Source organism: Pistacia vera, unplaced genomic scaffold (genome assembly GCF_008641045.1).
Source record: "Pistacia vera cultivar Batoury unplaced genomic scaffold, PisVer_v2 Contig200, whole genome shotgun sequence".
Classification (NCBI taxonomy): Eukaryota; Viridiplantae; Streptophyta; class Magnoliopsida; order Sapindales; family Anacardiaceae; genus Pistacia; species Pistacia vera.
This window is the reverse complement of record NW_022196003.1, coordinates 736,221-757,416: the sequence shown is the minus strand read 5'-3', so window position 1 is coordinate 757,416 and position 21,196 is coordinate 736,221. Positions and strand designations below refer to the sequence as shown.

Below are 21,196 nucleotides of genomic sequence, written 5' to 3'. Positions count from 1 at the left end.
AACATAGTTGATTATTTGTCATGCTATGATTTTAATATAATACATCTCTAGTTAGTATACTTCAAACTTTGAAGTATAATTTATCTTTGCATTGAATTGAACAGGAATCTGGTGGCCAACAATTTCACGTTTGAAAGCTCAAACATCAAGTTAGTTATAGTTTCATTTTTGATAAATAAGGTATTAGATTTTATTTTTAAAAAAGGCTCTCACTTAAAGAAAAAAATTACTAGAAATATAAAACCTCGGCAAGGGAATATGCTGCTTTAACAAAGATAACTGGTAATGTTCTCTGTGCTTGCCAGTATTCTCCCAGGATTGAACTGTCTGCAGAGAAACTTCCCCTGCAATAAGAATGCTTCGCGCTGTAAGCGTCTTTCTTTCTGATGTATAATTATTTTTCTAAAATTTAGTGTACTACCAATTTACCTTTCTCCCTGCATTATTTTGCTTAAATATAGATGCCACTGTGGCTTTATAAATTGTTTGTTAATTCAACTCCATTTGGGGTAACTAGACCAAATTGATAGCATAGTGTATTTTTGCAACTGCAGATTCAAGTTTTGCAATCAAGTGTGGTGGTGAAGAAATGAAAGTTGAATATTATAGTGTGTGAGGCCGATAACTATGATCTTGGTGGAGCTTCTTGTATTGTACTTGATACCGAAAAATTGGCAATTAGTGATGCGGGTTTGTTTTCTGATGGACAATTTAACACTCAATGTTCAAAATACTGGCTCGCAAGTGACTGGCACCGCAGGCCCAAAGCTTTTTCAGTCTTCAAGGCAATCCTCGGGATCACTTAGATTCTATGGACTTAGTCTGGAGAATGGACTTCACAATGTAATTTTGTCCTTTGCTGAGACAGTTTTTGGTGATCAAGGCTCACAAAAGTGGATGAGTCTTGGAAGGCGTGTTTTTGATATCTATATTCAGGTAAATATTCACTGGAAAGTTTTGGTTCATAACCTTATTATATATAATTCTGACTATTAGAATTTCATCTGTTTTCTTTCCTAATTGATCCTGTAGGGAACTGTCCAGTTAAAAGATTTTGACATATCAAGGGAAGCGGGTGGGGAAAGAAAAGCAATTACGAAGAAATTTAATGCTAATGTGTCTGAGAACTATCTATAAATTCACCTTTTTTGGGCTGGTAAAGGGACCTGTTGCATACCTGACCGAGGGAGCTATAGGCCATTAATTTCAGCTCTTAAGTGTCATTCCAGGTAAACTATGAGATTCTTTTGAATCTTCATATAAGATGAGTTACAATAACTGTGCTTAAATGCTTTCTGATAGACATACTGAATTTTCCTACCCAGATTTCACACCAACTGTTGGTATTGGACGAAAGAAGAAGAATTGATTGTTGGTATTGCTGTAGCTCTTGGAAGTTTGGGTTTGATACTGGTATTTTTAATTCTTCACATGTGGATAAAAAGAGATAATGATGATGCAGAAGGTAAGAGTGCCAAAGAGATTTTTTAGAAAATAGAAGTTGTAAAATCTCTGAAACCAAGTTTGTTTTTGAAAATCAATGAATTTGCATTTCACTTCAGCATTCCAGAATATAGGTGTAGCATAAATGTGAATTTTGTTTCGGTGCACCGAAGAAACATAAATAACAGATTTATAATATCTCATCCTTACAACAGATACAAATTATGGGCTTCTGATATCTAATTTCAAAACTAGGAATACCATATTCCATGAAATAGGCAAAGCTTCTGTTGTCATTCATCTCTTGTCATGTATCCTCAATGTTATGTATTCCTTTATCTTGCTTCAATATGCAGTGCTGCTTGGAATGGGACCTAAACTAAAAATTTTCAGTTATGCTGAGTTGAGGTCTGCAACAGAAGACTTCGACCATCCAAATAAGCTTGGCCAGGGAGGATTTGGACCTGTGTAAAAGGTAACTTTTATATCTTACATTTACAAGTTACAAACAACAAATAGTACACTGGGAACTTGGGTTGAAATGTCGTATAACAGGAAAAATAGGTGAATTTTAGCCTTTGGATACTCACCAAGGATGGAGCGGCTATGATTTATGTTAATAAATCTGGTGCTAAAGGGTACACTTTTTGATGGAATGGTAATAGCTGTGAAGCAACTTTCACTAGGATCCCACCAAGGGAAAAATAAGTTTGTTAATGAGATTGCTACCATAATTGCAGCGCAACATCGCAATCTTGTGAAATTAGATGGTTGCTGCATCGAGGGAACTAGGCTCCTCCTTGTTTATGAGTATCTTTAAAACAAAAGTCTTGATGAAGTATTGTTTGGTATGAAGATGATAATTGATGATCAACCTTCGTTTAAAATTTTCTACTTTGCTTTTCTTGCAAGCAACTCCAAATCAGTGCATGTGATTTCTCTCCTATGATTTACTACCAGTTATAAACAATACATTTTGCAGTACAAAGTACATTTGCGATGACTTTCAAATGTTTTAATATATAAAGAGAAATATTTGCACTGCTCTGTAAAATGCATTTAGTACAAGAGTAGGGAAAGGATTTCCAAAGAACTGATTGACATTATTTTAATAAGCTCCAAATCCTGTCTGGAGATAAATTGTTGGTGATTTCCCAGTTATCAATGTTAATAACTCTTGGAAGATCTTAATGATTGCAGCTATGTTTATGCAAGAAGAAGGGAGAGGCATCTTGATTGGCCTAGCTGGTTCAAAATATGCTTGGGAACTGCAAGAGGTCTAGCATATCTTCATGAGGATTCTAGGCCAAAGATCATACATTGAGAAGTCAAAACAAGGAATATTTTACTTGATGCAAAACTCTGCCGGAAGATATCAGATTTCGGATTGGCAAAGCTGTATGATGACACTAAAACTCACATCAGCACCAGAGTTGCAGGGACCAGGTAAGTTGCTTAAATTATTCCTTGACTACCATTCTTCCTTAATACTCCATTTTAGTAGGTGATGCTGAGTATTTCAAAATATCTAGTAGATTTTGTTGTGAGTATTTCAAAATATCTGGTAGATTTTGTTGCGAGTATTTCAAACACTCAACATACAAGTATTGACAAGAATGACCGTGAGAGCAATCTGTATATCCAAACTTTATTTTTGGATTTTAACCTTGAGAAACCCTTCATTTTCTTGCAGTGGCTATTTGGCACTGGAGTACGCAATGCATGGACACTTGACAAAAATGGCTGATGTATTCAGTTTTGGTGTTGTTGCTTTAGAGATTATGAGTGGAAGAGCAAACTCTGATACTAGCTTGGATAGGGAAAAAAATTATCTTCTTGAATTGGTAAAGAGAATAAACTTGAATTTTTACTTGTTTTGTTTTCTTTCTCCAATGTACCTTAATGCAAAAACTTACGCTTTTTGAATGGTCTATATTATATTTCTAGGCCTGGAGTCTTCATGAAAGTAACCAAAGTTTGGGGCTGATGGATCCCAATTTAGCAGAGTTCAATGAAATCAAAGCTCTACGAATAAGTGGAGTGCCTATTGTGCAGTCAAATGTCACCAGTGTTACGGCCACTAATGTCATGTGTCTTTAACATGCTTGCTGGGGAGATCGAAGTGGAAACTGCTACTTCAAAGGTAAGTTGTTTGACTGATTGGGTTTTTAAGTAGCCTTTTGAACAAAGATATTGTTACATCCTCTTCTACAAGAAGTTACAGCTGAAAGAAGAGCCAATGTAAAATGCAACTGATGATAGCCCTGGAGTTGATCCGTTGCTTTCTCCAGTAAATGTCGCTCCATTCAGTGACATGATAGCAGTGGGGAGGTGAGAAATTTATTTGCTCGCTGAAACTGAGTGTATAATACTGCTACTTCTGCCCACTAAAATCCATGTAACTAGTTAACTTATTGATTGTTATCCTCCAAGCTATGGTAGGACTTTTAATGTTGTGAAGTTATCCTTGTATGTCAATCACACTAGATGATGAATTTGATGGCCATCGTGCTGGATGTAAAGAGAAAAAGTTCACTAAATTTCTTGTTCTTGTAATATCTTGTCTGCAACTAACTTATTTGGAATGTCTTTTGGAATTTCTGGATATGGGAAGTATGAGCACTATGTACAGTTTCGTGTTTGTTTGTTTTTAATCACTTATCAAAATTGGAGTTTATTTTTCTGAAATAAAAAGAAAAAAAAAATTCCAACCAGCAATGAGTGGATTACAGGGTATTGGCAGTTGAGATGCAAAACAACTTATGTGTGATTGCTAGTAATATTTCATGGATGGAACTGTCTTCAAAGAAGTTTCCCATGCAATCAGAATGCTCCACGCTATAAGTTGCTTTCTTTTTTATGTTTAATTATTTTTCTATAATATTCCCTCTCTCTCTCTGTGGCTTTACAAATTGTATTGTTGCTTATGCTTCGCAATGCGAATTGATGTCGAGACCTAGTGCCAGTGCAAACTGATTTTCCGTTTATGAGTCTCTATCAATGACTATTCTTAAGAAATCAACCATTGATATGTATGATGATTAGCAAAAGACTCTTTATGTCCAATAGGATCGCAAAGTCTAAATTCACTTAAAGGCCACCTATATAGGATACTATATGGCAATACAAGTTTCTATATATGCTTCAATTGTCAATTGAATTCAAAAAGCAATTACGTCTTTTAGCTCTTGGGACTAAACTGTCACTTTTCGAAAGGTTGGGGCCCAAAAAGTTAAGGACAAAAATGTTAAGACCCCATATTTTGTTGTAGAAATTTGTAATTTTTTTAATTTTAATTTGGATTTCTATTTACCTAGTAAATTCTAGAAGACAAATATCTACAATTTTTGATAAATCAACTTCATTTGAAATTGACGAAAATGATACCGATAAGAGATTCAAATATTAGATATTTGCCATAATATCACAAAATAAGAAACTTAAGTTAAAGGGTAGATACTTTAATATTTGTATAGAAGAATTTTGAAGGAAATCATTGATATATAGTTTTATGTATGTACATATGTATATATGTATGTCCATAATGCTGTGAATAAATTTATGTTAGTTATCCGTTAACATGCTTCCTCTCTTAATTACCTACCTTAAATATCGAAAGTGTTCTTAAATTGAACAATTTAAAACATTGTATTCCTTTCTTGTTATTTCATGAAAATATTGTAGTTTAATTAATAATATCTCTATAAATACGTGATTAATTATAATTAATGGCATATTATTCAATTTTCCAATCTGTTAATTCATTTTCTAACTTCATAATTTCATGGTTATTATCATGTTGACATACCCGGCTTGAAAGTGTTATTATTGGATTAGGCCGGAGGCTTTGACTAATTGAATGATATCATATATTTTACCAATAATGTAATATATATGATCCTTTCCCACATAGGCTCTCTCTCATAAATCAAATTTATTTATAGCCAAATTGATTCACATTATTATCTCAAATTGTTCTCTCATTCTATCCATTTCTTACTCTCATTTTCTCTGTTTTTATTTCTTCTCCCACTATCCTACATCAATCGCGTATAGTTTTATTGGGATGATTGTATGATGATCAAAATGTTTTTATTCTGAAATTGATTACTGTAAACACCATTTAACCTAGAAAAAAAAAAAATGGAAGTCTTAAGATAAATAAACAAGAAGTGTCATATGATTCAATGGGTCAGATACTATATTTAGGAAAACTCAAAATCACAATTGAAACCATTGTGCTTGTAAATTACCTTAATTACATTCATCCGTAAAGTTTGCTTGAAAAACGTGTTGATCATGGGAAAATTATGAATATTTTATCTTGCAAATGTATGAATTATGAAAAGGTAATGCCCTCTAAAGAGTTACATTCTTCAGTCATGCGGGCTTTAGGTTCCAACAATGAGTGATTTGTTAGTCTTCTTATTAATACCAAAATATAATACTCATCACTTATCATCGATCAAAATATAATATTTAACTTCATTGAAGACATTCTAATTGGAAGCAGTTGATAATGTGGTCATCAGTGAAAAGGTCAACTGAAGCCGGCACCCTTTCTAATTTATCTACACTTATTATTTATCATTGAATTGTTTAATGATTAGGTGACCGCATAATACAAAACATTTGTCTTATAGCAAGGGGTTAGATGGGCAGTCGCACTCAACTTCAACGCACATGTATTTGAACCGGCTTATTGTCAATTATACACCACCTTAATTAAATGTATTAGGCGGTTGATATTAAATTAAGACCCTTTAAAAAACTAAATTAAAACTCCATCAACGATCTTGCGAGGAAACCAACAATATAATACAACCTTTTCTCTCATCTCTAGTAAATACAATTAATTATTAATTAACGCAATTAAAAAGATGAATTTCATTCATTAATCCCAAGATGATGATCATCATCATTATCTCAAACCACATCGACGGTGGAAGAGGCATCTCGTAAAAACAAAGGTGAGAAAATGAGCAAAAGTCAGGCGTGGAGCCCAAATTGCATTTTTAATTATAATCGGGTTGGTTACTGATTACTGCCACGTGTCTCTTGCCTGATCTATGCATAAGTGTTCCATTCCAATTGGTTTCACACAGCTAACTAAGCAAGCTTGCAAGTTGCAGAATGCGACGTGTCGGAAATTTCCTTTGGTCAAAGTGATGATGTAATTGCGTGTGGAAGCGTATGGTCCAATAATTAATTCAATAAAGAAGAAGATAATACATATGATATGTAGATGCTAGCTTATCATTATTTCATACAACAATTCAACTTCACTACTTTACAAAAACAAAATCCTGCAACTGTCTTTCTTTCAAAAATATGGCAGAAACAATAATCACCTCTGTTATTGCTAGGTCAGTCTTGGATAAGCTATCATCCCTTGCTTCCAATGAAATGGGCTTTGCATGGTGTATCAAAAAAGATGCACAAGAGCTTGTTGACACCTTAACCACTATCGAAGCTGTTCTCTTAGATGCTGAGGACAAGCAGATCCATAATGAGAAGCTCAAAGTTTGGCTGGGAAAGCTTAAGGAGATCTGCTACGATGCCGAAGATGTTTTAGACGAGATTGAGGTGGAAGGTTTGCGTAAACAAGTGGTGAATAGTCAAAGCACTACAAGAAAGGTACGCCACTTTTTTTCATCCTCAAATCCAGTTGCTTTCCGTTTTACGTTGGGGCATAAAATCAAGAAGATTAAAGAGAGGTTAGCAAAAATAGTAGCTGACAAGGATAATTTTAATCTCACTGAGAAAGTTGATAGCGATCAAGTTATAGGTTGGGAGAGGGAGAGGGAAACTCACTCATTTGTGCGTGCTTCAGATGTTATTGGTAGGGATAAAGATAAAGAGAAGATTATGAAACTACTATTGCGTCCAAGTGATGGCCATGAAAATGTTTCCGTCATTCCTATTGTTGGCATAGGAGGTCTAGGAAAAACCACACTTGCAAAATTGGTGTATAATGATAAAATGGTGGACGAATTTTTTAAGTTGAAAATGTGGATTTGTGTGTCAGATGAGTTTGTTTTAAACAAACTATTAATTAACATCATCGGATCTGCAACTGGGAAAAAATATGTTGACAAGAGCACTGACCAATTGCAAATAATCCTACGTGATATCTTAAGCCATGAAAAATATTTGTTAGTTTTGGATGATGTTTGGAATGAAGATTATGGGCTGTGGGTTGAATTAAGAAATTTATTAATAGAATGTTTTAGTGGAAGTAAAATTATCGTAACCACACGTAGTGATCGTGTTGCCTCAATTATGGGCACTATACCTACATACAAGTTAAAAGGTCTTTCTCTTGACGACTGCTTGTCAGTGTTCTTTAAATATGCATTTAAAGCAGGGCAAGAAAAGCAACACCCAAACCTTATGCAAATTGGGATAGAAATTGTTAAAAAATGTGGAGGTGTTCCATTGGCAGTAAGAGCATTAGGAAGTCTACTTTATTCCTCAACTTCTGAACAAGATTGGAAAAAATTGAGGGATAATGAGATTTGGAAGTTGGATCAAAAAGAAAATAACATTTTAAATGCTTTAAGAATAAGTTATAATCATCTTCCACCTCACTTGAAACAATGTTTTGTTTATTGTTCCATTTGGCCTAAAGACGTTGACTTTAATAGTATTGATTTGGTTCAGTTTTGGATGGTCCATGGGCTTCTTCAATCACACAATGAAAATCAAGATTTGGAAAATATTGGTATGCAATATGTAAAAGAATTAATGTTGAGATCTTTTTTCCAAGATGTTGTACAACTTCACGAGAATTTTTACAAGTTTAAAATTCATGATCTCATGCATGATCTTGCCACATTATTGATGAGAAATGAGTGCTTAATAGTGAAATCCACTAACCAAATTTGTACCAAGGGTCATCGACACTTATCATTTCAATTTCTTGATGCACCTATAATAGATGTTCCAAACATTTTACCTAACTTAGGTCATCTGAGAAGCATTGTCTTTTTCCCAATTACTGGTGAAAGTACTAGTATTAGCCAATCATTTTTGGAATTAATTGTCTCAAGGTGCAAATTCTTGCGGATGTTAGACTTAAAATTTTCAAATATTAAAGTAGTGCCTAAAAAAATTGGCAATTTGAAGCATTTGAGATATCTTGATCTAGAGAAGAATCGTAAAATAAAAGAGCTCCCAAGGTCCATTTACAAGCTGCAAAATTTGCAATATCTATCACTTTCCGGTTGTAAGGAAGTAAAAGCGGTAACAAGAGATGTAAAGTACTTAATTAGTCTTAGACAACTCGACTTAACTACGATACAAAAGCATCTACCAACCAATGGTATTGGTTGCTTGAATTCTCTTCGATATTTGGGGATTTCCAAGTGCAATAATTTAGAATATTTGTTTGAAGATATTGGTCACCTAAGAGTTCTTCAAACTCTATTGATTTCTAAATGTCCAAGACTTATCTCATTACCACGTGGTGTGAGAAGCCTAAGCTCATTAGAAGATCTTATTTTGATAAGTTGTGAAAGGCTTAATCTTGATTTGAGCATAGGATCAGATAAGCAAGACAATCATGATGAACTTAGTAGCACTTGGCCTTGCCTTCGATATCTTCGTATGGATGAATTATCAAAATTGGTGGAATTCCCGCAATGGCTTATTCAGTGCTCCACTAACACTTTGGAAAGGTTGCTCATTGTAAATTGTTCCAACTTGAAGGCATTACCAGAGTCGATGCAAAAACTTCAAGTTCTTAAGATTAGGAAATGTCCAGAATTGTCATCTTTACCCAAGGATATGGATCGTCTCATCTCTTTGAGAGAACTAGCAATTGAAGACAGTCCTAAACTGAGCAAAAGATGTGAACCGGAAACAGGTGAAGATTGGTCCAAGATTTCTCATATCCCGTACATTCGACTCGATGGCAAGATCATCAAATCGACGGAAAATTAGGTATGACTAATCAATCTCTCTTCTTCTTCATCATTTAGTATGTAAATATTAATAATATATTTATTGCTCTTCTTCTTCATCATTAGATCTGAATTTCAAAAACATTTGAACTAATGATTCTCTGTTTCTCCTTCCTTTTGTTAACTCTTCTTTTTTATATGTATGCATTGGCCATAAACTTTCAAAATAATAGTTCTCCATCAAGCTCCATGTCTGATAAATATGTGTACAGATATTATAGTTTGATTTAGCGATGATCTTTGTATTAAGTTACTGGAAGTTATTAAAATAAAAGTACTTCTCAAATTTTGTCTGATTCTTTGTTGTATTCAAATTAATATTATCATTAGAGCTTTTATCATTGCGTTTACAGATTCAAGGTTAGCAATTAAGTGTGGTGGTAAACAATTGAGGGTCAGCAATATAGTGCACAAAGCCGACAATGGTGGAGCTTCTTTTAATGTGTTAAATCCTGAAAAATGGGCACTTAGTAATGTGGGCTTGTTTTCTGAGGGACAATTTAACACACTTCCTGAAAATACCGGCTCAGAAGTGATTAACACTACAACACCAAATCTTTATCAGACAACAAAACAATCCCCTGGGTCACTCAAATATGATGTCTTAAGAATGGGTTTACAATGTAAGCTTGTTCTTTGCTGAAATAATTTATGAAGATTGAACCTCAAGAAAATGGGGGAGTCTTAGAAGATGTGTTTTTGATGTGTATATTCAGGTAAACATTCGGTCATCAAATTGTAATTTCGATCCTTGTCCTTTACTGATTCTACCATTACATTGCCATCTATTTATTTTTATATTGAAAAGTATAATACTGTCTCTCCTCAAATATCATGTAGGGAACTCACCAATTGAAGGATTTTGACATAACAAAGAAGGCAGGTGGGTTCAGAAGAGCAATTCGCAGAAGCTTTGATGCTAATGTGACTGATAACCATCTTGAGATTCAACTATTTTGGGCTGGTAAGGGGACCTACTGTGTACCTGCTGCAGGTAGTTATGGACCATTAATTTGATAGTGTCACTCCAGGTAAACTATGTGATCCCTCCGAAACTTCGTTTTAGATGAATTACTATAGAAGTGCTATTCTGTTGATATACTTCTTACTAAATTTTACTCAGAATTCCCACCAACTATTGGTCTTGAACAAAAGAAGAACTAGACTAGGCTGATTGTTGCTATTACATTCCCTCTTGTGATTTTGGGCATCATACCGATATTTTGAGTTCTTTACCTGAGGATGAGAAAAGACAAAGATGATACAGAAGGTGAGAAAACCCAATAGAATTTAACAGTAATACTAGTCATAAAATCTCTAAAACCAAGTTTCTTCATGAAAATCAATTAATTTGCATTATTCACTTTTGCTCAAAGTTAAAGGTTCTAGGGGCATTTGAGAAAAGTAGATACCAGAATATGGTTGTAACAGAAGTGTTGAATTATATTCTAGCACTCCTGAAACATAAGTACTGGATCTATAATATCTCATTGTTAAAATATGGGCTAGCAATAGTGTATTCCATAAGACAAGCAAAGTTGCTGCTGTAATTCATCTCTTCTATTGCAAGTCCTTCAAGGTTATGTAATCATTTGTCTTGCTTCAATATGCAGTACTACATGGAATAGGACCTAAACCGAAGAATTTCACTTATGCCGAGTTGAAATCTGCAACAAAAGACTTTGACATTTCAAATAAGCTAGGAGAGGGAGGATTTGGACTAGTTTATAAGGTAACTCTTATGTCTTACATTTAGAAGTTACAACTTATAGATAGTTTACTGGAATCTTGGGTTGTAATGGATTATATCTAATGCGTGGTCATAGATAGCAATATAACAGGAAAAATAGGTTGGTTTTAGTTTTTGCATTTTCGCCAAGGAGTAGATATGATTTATGTTGTTAAATCTAGCATTACAGTGTACGCTTTCTGAGGGAAGGGTGATAGCTGTGAAGCAACTTTCACAAGGATCCCACCAAGGGAAAAATCAGTTTATTAACGAGATTGCTGCCATAACTGTAGTGCAACATCGTAATCTTGTGAAATTGTATGGATGCTACATTGAAGGAACAAGGCACCTTCTTGTTTATGAATATCATGAAAATAAAAGTCTCGATCAAGCATTATTTGATATGAGGAAACTACTATTTCATAATCAAACTTAGTTTTACAGTTTTCTATCTTGGTTTTCTTGCAAGCAACTGAAACATCATACATGTGATCTTTCTTGTATGATCTACAGTCACTTATTAACTATAAATCTTGTAGTACAGAATACAATTTTGATGACTTTCAAGTATTTTAACCAGTCCAAAGTTTAAAGAATAAAATATTTTTCTGCTTTGTGATATGCCTTTAGTGACAACATCACAACTCTAAAGAAGATCCAAAACTACAAAAATAGCTAGCTAAATTTCTTAGAGCAAGCAACAAGTTTTTCTAGAGCAGATTGTCAATGGTTTAATGAGGTCCAAATCATTCCTGGAGATTATTATTCCTAAATCCTCAATTTTCCATTTCTATAACTCTTAAAAGTTCTTCATGATTGTGCCCCGTTTCTGCAGGAAATAGAGTGTTACATCTTGATTGGCCCACCCAATTTAAGGTATGCTTGGGAACCGCAAGAGTTCTAGCATATCTTCACGAGTTGTCAAAGCCGAAGATTGTACATCCACTGCTCAAATTTTTGTATTTTTTTTAACACCCCTAGATATATGAGTTTTGATTTTGTTATAGTTTAGTCTTTCATGTACTAGAGAGGTTGGCCACAATGCACTTTCTCGGCCTGTCCCAAAGGAGCTTGGAAACCTGAAAAACTAAAATTTTCTGTAAGATTGGCAAACTTTCTTCTTTTTCTTAAATTTTTCTCTTTTCTTCTATGCCATTGCTTGGAGTGGCGGATGCTGAATCAAGAATATAAATGATATTGTTCCTTAAGGAAAGATTCTATTTTGGGAACTTGGAGACATAACCCTTTTAAGTTAGATTTAGATTTATATATTAGATTTTCCATTTTGAATAGAATTTGAATGACTTAATTATAGGTAAATTTCTAGCATTTTGTTTTGTTTAGGCCACTATAGGCTTGCTGTCTTGTCTTTGGTATGCAGACAGATGAAAGCAACAATATGATGAATAAATTGTTTCTCTTTAGTTTCTCATTGTTTCAATTTTTTCTCTTGTTCTATCTATTTCTTGCTCTCATTTTCTCTGTTTTTAATTCTATCCTACATCAATGGTATATAGTTTTTAGTGGGATGATTGTATGATGATCATATTGCTTTCATTATGAAACTGATTAACGTAAAAACTCTTTAACCTAAAAAAAAAAAAAAAAAAAAAAAAAAGGTTATCATATGATGCATTGCATTGCATACTATGTTTTTGAAAACTCAGAATCACAGTTGAAGCCATTTTACTTGGATTTTGATGTCAACCCCTGAGGTTTAATCAAATAACAAAATCTCTGTTGGTATACCCATGGCCTCAAAGATCATTGATTTTATGAAAATCTGTGATTACTTGGAAGCTTGCTTGCATTTCTATAAAGAGGAATTATACGTTTTACTTCTTCTATGTATTAAGCATTGATATTGGATATTGGCTTCTCGTTTTTCAGGTACAATTTTATTTGGTTTTTAGATTGTACAATTTTCAAGATTTGTGTAATTTTTTGTCATTTTGACAGAAACATTCTACTTTGATTAATAATATTTCTATAGATATGTGATTAGAATTGCATCTTATCCAATTTTCCAATATGTTGATTTATTTTCAACTTTAAAAATTCCAATATGCTACTTTTTTCTTTAGGATTTTCCCACTTTTGCTTCATCTTTTTCTTCTTATTTCACAACTTCATAACTCAAATTACTGACCCTAATGAAGGTACTCTCTCTCTTCCTTTCTTTTATGAGTGTATTTCATTTTATAAATGAATTATTTGTTTTAATTATTGAATATAGAATTGTTCAAAGAAATATTAAACTTTACTAATTTATGTGTAGCTAGCTTCAGATTGAAGTGAACCCCATTTAGCAAAATATATTCTATTTTGTTTAAAAGCTGTGCAGGAGAAAGCTAAATAAAGAGGGACAAAATTAAGTTGAAAATTCCATCAAAATTGGTTATGAAACATTTCATTTTTGTGGTGGGTGGATTTGCAACATCGTTGGCACCACTGGGGGAATTCGCCCACTACTTTTTGGATTTTCAAATGTGACTGTTCGTTTAAAAATGGCTCAACTTGCCACATCACTGAGCTATAATCTCTTTTCTCTCTACCAAATTTAGGGGAATTTTCACTTGGTTCAGGTTTTTTTCAAGTATAGACAGATTACATTCACTTAGATTGAGATTAGGTTTTGGGTTAATGTTGTGGTATTGGCATTGGTTTTTGAATTATTTATAACTTTTTATTGAACTGTTTATGCTATATTGTGTAGATTATATCTTATGCTTTAGATGGATCCTAACTTTTGGTTAAAACTTTCCCTAAAGTTGTGTATACAATTTATCCTTCAAGTGTGTATTTTTCCTAAGGCAAGAGAGTTTGCATCTGTAATCAGATCAAATTTGAGGAGATATGATTGAAACTTATCTTTATTTTTTGCAGGACTATATTTGCTGTGGACATAAAAAGAGTGATTCCAGAAGAACTAGTGGCTTTGCAATTTCTGACAAATTTGTATGGATTTTCCCATTCATTTCCCTGCGTTTGATTTGTATAAGTAAAATTTGACCTTCATCGTTTCTAATTAATGGACATTAAATCATATTTGATTTAGTTTTTCTATTTAACATTGCAGTAGAATCAAACGAAATTACTTCACTAATCTCTTGCTTGCATTTATTGGAAATTTATCTGAATTGAAGTATTTGTAAATATTGATAAATACCCCTATGATTGAAAACCTAGGTTAGATTATATATGATTGTTTTTGGTACATGAATGTTGATTTTGTTATAACTTTTTCTTTCATGTGCTAGAGAGGTTGGCCGCAATGTACTTTATGCTTTCGGGGCCTCCCCCGAGAGAGCATGGAAACCTTAAGAACTTAACTTTTATGTAAGATTAGCAAACTTTCTTCTTTTTCTTTAATTTTTTCTCTTTTCTTCTGGTAATGATTGGTTTGATATTTTATACTTAGGGAGGGTTTCAAGCATGTTGCCAATATGTAATTAGTTAGTTAAATAGAAAATTATGTTATTAATTATCAATTAGTTGTTGACTAAAACTAGTAATTAGTCTAATCTTATTCTGTTTTTAGATTTTGGCGCTAATGCTCAAATTGGGCTCGGGTTTAAATGAGAAAAAAAAAAAAAAGTATCCAATTTAATAATTCATCCTAATTTCTGAATACATAAATCTTGTAAAGATGAAATTACGCATATTTTAATTGGAGAGAATGCATACTTTATAAGTGAAATATTTATTTTTTTATTTTTTTATTTTTTTTTGTGAAAATGTGATAATAGTCAAAATTTAATGATACTAGTCCCCTCAGATTTGATTAAATAATAAAAATTTTTAATATCCAGTTGTCAGTGTTATAATAAACAGTTGAAGGAAATATTTATTAACTCGTAGTTGTAATAGTATAAATTTTAACGACTTTCAATGGCATGGGGAGTTTTTTGGTATCAAAAACCTCCGAATTTTTTTTGCTATTACATCAAAAAAAAACTGTTCAAATTTTGCAATTACAGATATAGTGAATCACTAAGTATGCCCATAAATCAACTGCTCAAATTGATTCATCTTCTTCTTCATCTTTGCTCATTTATTCTGCATTTGCTTCATCTTTCAAAAATCAATTGCTCAAATTGCCACTACTGATCTTATCGAAGGTAAGTTCTTTTACTCTTTCTTTTAAGTTTTAACCAAAAAATAATTCTCAAAAGTGCTTTTTGATTTCTGATTAAGCTTAGTTATCTGTATACGAAGAAACTGTTCCTTTTTTTAAAGGTTTTTTTTTTGGGGGGGGTTACTTTTTTGTTGATTTTAAACAAATATATCTTCTTCTTTTTTAAGTTAATTCTTTCCAATTTTCACGTAGAACTCAAAACAAAGAAGTGAATCACTAAGTATACCCCAACTTTTCTTAAACGTACTCATTTGCAAACACTGATCTCAAAATTAACCTTAGTGGTGTACTTCCAAAGATATGGGGTGTATTTAGCATTCTTGAAATCCACTAGCCCATTGGTAAAATAGATATCACTACAAAAAGCCCAAGTAGATAGAGGCTAAAGAATAAGAATCAGCTTATACCTAATTCAATTGTGCATCTAATTCTTAATTCTTAAACCTAAAGCCAAAACGTAAAAATCATAAATACCTCTTAAAACATGATCAATGGAATGTTTCTTCACAACGCCGTTTCTTCTGATAATTTCATGATCCATTTGGATTGATATGGGTTAATTTGAAAATTTTCTTTATTGAGTGGTGGTATTTAACCATTTATACCCTAGTAAATATTTTTAAATTTATTAGAAAATTAATCTATAATATGTATTATAGTCAATTCCAAAATTACCCATATTCTTAATCTGCCGTTCTATTTCATTTTCAAAATCAAAGGGAGAGTAGAGAAGTTAGATTTTGAAAGAATATCTGATTGTTTAATTTCGCTTCTTGTTAAGATCTTCAAGCTCAGTTTGCAATAATCATCAACACAACTTAATTCGTCAAATCCCAAGTGCTTTATTCAGACACTGTAAGTTGTAATGCTATGAGTGTGTCTCTTATTGTTTATGCGCGTGTGCCTTTTTTCTTTCTTTTTTTCTTTGTTTTAAATACTTGTTTTCCTACTTCTGCAGGGATTTGAGTTTCAAGAACTTAATTCGTCAAATCCCAAGTGCTTTATTCAGTGTCGATTCTCTTACTCACTTGTAAATTTATTGAAAGCTTCCCTCTATCGATTCTAGATTTGAGTACTTTGTATTTAAGTTAGTTTTAGTTTCTTATTTTAGATTTTGTCTGATCCTTGTTCTTTCATTAAATGTAAATTCACTTGTTTTTTGCTTCTCTCACTAGGTTTCTCGGAAACAATAGTCTGTCAGGAACCTTCCTCAGCAAAATACTCTATATCTTCAAAACATGTAAGCCTTAATTTCAGTTATCTTGAGAATTATGCCCTATTATATCTTGTCTAGTTAGATGGATGTTATATGTCCATTTTTGTTGTATCTGCCTTGAAAGTTTTAGAGGCTCCAGTTTGGAAGAGTGGAGAGGTATTGGTGCCAAATGTTTCAGGAATAGATCAAGAAGAACGAGAAAGATAAATATCTTCATACAAAGATTTTTCCATGCAACATGAAGAAGAATGAAAAGGGACTAGTGCTCCTGATATGTACCTTGGAAATAGGCCACCACATTTAAAATTTAAAAATCTTAACTATAGTTAGTTGTGACCACTTTTTTGTGACAAGTAATTGATGAAAGCAATTGAAAATCTTGAGTGATTTGTTCCTTTTTTAGATTTGTATGTTGGTTCATATGATTCCTTCTAACTGGTGCTTAATGTACTCCTGCAGAGATTAATCTTACAATTATCTATCAGGAACTTTTTCATCGTGGATGACTACAGGTTCAAAACAGCTGTATGTCTCTTGAACCATAATAGCTTCGTTTTCCATCTTCATTTTCTAAAAATTAAACATTTCTTTGGACCTTAGGCATTGTGGAGCTCAATAATCCTCTTTCCTTGTTTTGTTAATAGATTATAATGTTTTACATGATTGTATGAATTAATCAACAATAAAATTTACGACAATCATGCCAATTTAAGAGAACCAGATGACAGTATGGGAAATTTTTGAGTATTCATTTTCATGGCCAACACTTAGCACTTTGGTGACTCAATTTTCTCTTATCATGTAACAATCATCAGAAAAACTTAACAGCGCCCGACTAATTGCCTTGATGTGCTTGAATTTCTGATGTCCAAACAAATGTCACTTGGAATAACCATTTTGCGTACAATAAAGTCACAGCTCATTTCTGATGTCTTTCTAAAATAGTTGATTATTTGTCATGCTATGATTTTGATATAATACATCTCTAGTTAGTATACTTCAAACTTTGAAGTATAATTTATCTTTGCATTGAATTGAACAGGAATCTAGTGGCCAACAATTTCACATTTGAAAGCTCAAACATCAAGTTAGTTATATTTTCATTTTTGATAAATAAGGTATTAGATTTTATTTTTGAAAAAAGGCTCTCACTTAAAGAAACAAATTACGAGAAATATAAAACCTCGGCAAGGGAATATGCTGCTTTAACAAAGATAACTGGTAATATTCTCTGTGCTTGCCAGTATTCTCCCAGGATTGAACTGTTTGCAGAGAAACTTCCCCTGCAATAAGAATGCTCCACGCTGTAAGCGTCTTTCTTTCTGATGTATAATTATTTTTCTAAAATTTAGTGTACTACCAATTTACCTTTCTCCCTGCATTATTTTGCTTAAATATAGATGCTACTGTGGCTTTATAAATTGTTTGTTAATTCAGCTCCAGTTGGGGTAACTAGACCAAATTGATAGCATAGTGTATTTTTGCAACTGCAGATTCAAGTTTTGCAATCAAGTGTGGTGGTGAAGAAATGAAAGTTGATATTATAGTGTGTGAGGCCGATAGCTATGATCTTGGTGGAGCTTCTTGTATTGTACTTGATAACAAAAAATTGGCAATTAGTGATGCGGGTTTGTTTTCTGATGGACAATTTAACACTCAATGTTCAAAATACTGGCTCGCAAGTGACTGGCATCGCAGGCCCAAAGCTTTATCAGTCTTCAAGGCAATCCTCGGGATCACTTAGATTTTATGGACTTAGCCTGGAGAATGGACTTCACAATGTAAGTTTGTCCTTTGCTGAGACAGTTTTTGGTGATCAAGGCTCACAAAAGTGGATGAGTCTTGGAAGGCGTGTTTTTGATATCTATATTCAGGTAAACATCCACTGGAAAGTTTTGGTTCATACCCTTATTTTATATATATAGTTTTGACTATTACAATTTCATCTGTTTTCTTTCCTAATTGATCCTGTAGGACTCTCCAGTTAAAAGATTTTGACATATCAACAGGAGCAGGTGGGGAAAGAAAAGCAGTTACAAACAAATTTAATGCTAATTGTGTCTGAGAACTATCTTGAAATTGACCTATTTTGGGCTGGTAAAGAGACCTGTTGCATACCTGACCGAGGTAGCTGTGGGCCATTAATTTCAGCTCTTAAGTGTCATTCCAGGTAAACCATGAGATTCTTTTGAATTTCGTATAAGATGAGTTACAATAACTGTGCTTAAATGCTTTCTGATAGACATACTGAATTTTCTTACCCAGATTTCACACCAACTGTTGGTATTGGACGAAAGAAGAAGAAGAGTGGGTTGATTGTTGGTATTGCTGTAGCTCTTCGAAGTTTGGGTTTGATACTGATATTTTTAATTCTTCACATGTGGATAAAAAGAGATAATGATAAAAATTTTCAGTTATGCTGAGTTGAGGTCTGCAACGGAAGACTTCGACCGTCCAAATAAGCTTGGCCCGAGAGGATTTGGACCTGTGTAAAAGGTAACTTTTATATCTTACATTTACAAGTTACAAACGATAAATAGTACACTGGGAACTTGGGTTGAAATGTTGTATAACAGGAAAAATAGGTGAATTTTAGCTTTTGGATACTCACCAAGGATGGAGCAGCTATGATTTATGTTAATAAATCTGGTGCTAAAGGGTACACTTTCTGATGGAAGGGTAATAGCTGTGAAGCAACTTTCAACATGATCACCAAGGGAAAAATAAGTTTGTTAATGAGATTGCTACCATAATTGCAGTGCAACATCGCAATCTTGTTAAATTAGATGGTTGCTGCATCGAGGGAACTAGGCTCCTCCTTGTTTATGAGTATCTTTAGAACAAAAGTCTTGATCAAGAATTGTTTGGTATGAAGATGCTAATTGATGATCAACCTTAGTTTAAAATTTTCTACTTTGTTTTTCTTGCAAGCAACTCCAAGTTAGTGCATGTGATTTCTCTCCTATGATTTACTACCAGCTATAAACAATCAATTTTGCAGTACAAAATATATTTGTGATGACTTTCAAATGTTTTAATATATAAAGAGAAATATTTGCACTGCTCTGTAAAATGCATTTAGTGCAAGAGTAGGAAAAGGAATTCCAATGAGCTGATTGACATTATTTTAATAAGCTCTAAGTCAGTTCTGGAGATAAATTGTTGGTGATTCCTCAATTAGCAACGTTTAATAACTCTTGGAAGATCTTAATGATTGCAGCTATGTTTATGCAGGAAGAAGGGAGAGGCGTCTTGATTGGCCTACCTGGTTCAAAATATGCTTGGGAACTGCAAGAGGTCTAGCATATCTTCATGAGGATTCTAGGCCAAAGATCATACATCGAGATGTCAAAACAAGTAATATTTTACTTGATGCAAAACTCTGTCGAAAGATATTAGATTTCGGATTGGCAAAGCTGTATGATGACACTTAAACTCACATCAACACCAGAGTTGCAGGGACCAGGTTAGCTGCTTCAATCATTCCTTGACTACCATTCTTCCTTAATACTCCATTTTAGAAGGTGCTGCTGAGTATGTCAAAATATCTGGTAGATTTTGTTGCGAGTATTTCAAACACTCAACATACAAGTATTGATAAGAATGACCATGAGAGCAATCTGTATATCCAAACTTTATTTTTGGATTTTAACCTTGAGAAACCCTTCATTTTCTTGCAGTGACTATCTGGCACTGGAGTACGCAATGCGTGGACACTTGACAAAAATGGCTGATGTATTCAGTTTTGGTGTTGTTGCTTTGGAGATTATGAGTGGAAGAGCAAACTCTGATACTAGCTTAAATAGGGAAAAAAATTTATCTTCTTGAATGGATAAAGAGAATAAACTTGAATTTTAACTAGTTTTGTTTTCTTTCTCCAATGTACCTTGATGCAAAAACTTACGCTTTTTGAATGGTCTATATTATATTTCTAGGCCTGGAGTCTTCATGAAAGTAACCAAAGTTTGGAGCTGATGGATCCCAATTTAGCAGAGTTCAATGAAATCAAAGCTCTACGAATAATTGGAGTTGCCTATCGTGCAGTCAAGCGTCACCAATGTTATGGCCACTAATGTCATGCGTCGTTAACATGCTTGCTGGAGAGATCGAAGTGGAAACTGTTACTTCAAAGCCAAGTTGTTTGACTGATTGGGGTTTTTAAGGACACAACAAATAGGCTTTTGAACAAAGATATTGTTACATCCTCTTCTACAAGAAGTTACAGCAGAAAGAAGAGCCAATGCAAAAATGCAACTGATGATAGCCCTGGAGTTGATCCATTGCTCTCTCCAGTAAATGTTGCTCGGTTCAGTGACATGATAGCAGTGGGGAGGTGAGAAATTTATTTGCTCGCTGAAACTGAGTGTATAATACTGCTACTTCTGCTCGCTAAAATCCATGTAACTAGTTAACTTATTGATTGTTATCCTCGAAGCTATGGTAGGACTTTTAATGTTGTGAAGTTATCCTCGTATGCCAATAACATTAGATGATGAATTTGATGGCCATCGTACTGGATGTAAAGAGAAAAAAAGTTCACTATGTTTCTTGTTCTTGTAATATCTTGTCTGCAACTAGCTTATTTGGAACGTCTTTTGGAATTTCTGGATATGGGAAGTATGAGCAGTGTGTACAATTTCGAGAATTTGCTGCTATACATGGTAACATTACAGTGATTGATAGAATATTTGTAATTTAGGATGTAT

General features: G+C 33.4%; 1 protein-coding gene and 2 pseudogenes across 1 annotated transcript; all 3 read left to right on the top strand.

The window, feature by feature from the left end:
* The first annotated feature begins 627 nt into the window (after positions 1-627).
* Positions 628-4,021, top strand: LOC116128479 (annotated as a pseudogene).
* Positions 4,022-6,723: 2,702 nt separating this feature from the next.
* LOC116128554 (putative disease resistance protein RGA1) lies at positions 6,724-13,201 on the top strand. Its single transcript, XM_031414284.1, has 5 exons — positions 6,724-9,387; positions 9,761-10,123; positions 10,248-10,438; positions 10,531-10,677; positions 11,021-13,201. Exon 1 carries the CDS (start codon positions 6,775-6,777, stop codon positions 9,385-9,387), a length of 2,613 nt encoding a protein of 870 aa, XP_031270144.1. The 5' UTR covers positions 6,724-6,774; the 3' UTR covers positions 9,761-10,123; positions 10,248-10,438; positions 10,531-10,677; positions 11,021-13,201.
* Positions 13,202-19,018: 5,817 nt separating this feature from the next.
* LOC116128559 lies at positions 19,019-21,196 on the top strand (annotated as a pseudogene).

Coding starts and splice junctions, on each gene's coding strand:
- LOC116128554 (XM_031414284.1), top strand. CDS start 6,775: ATGGCAGAAACAATAATCACCTCTGTTATTGCTAGGTCAGTCTTGGAT.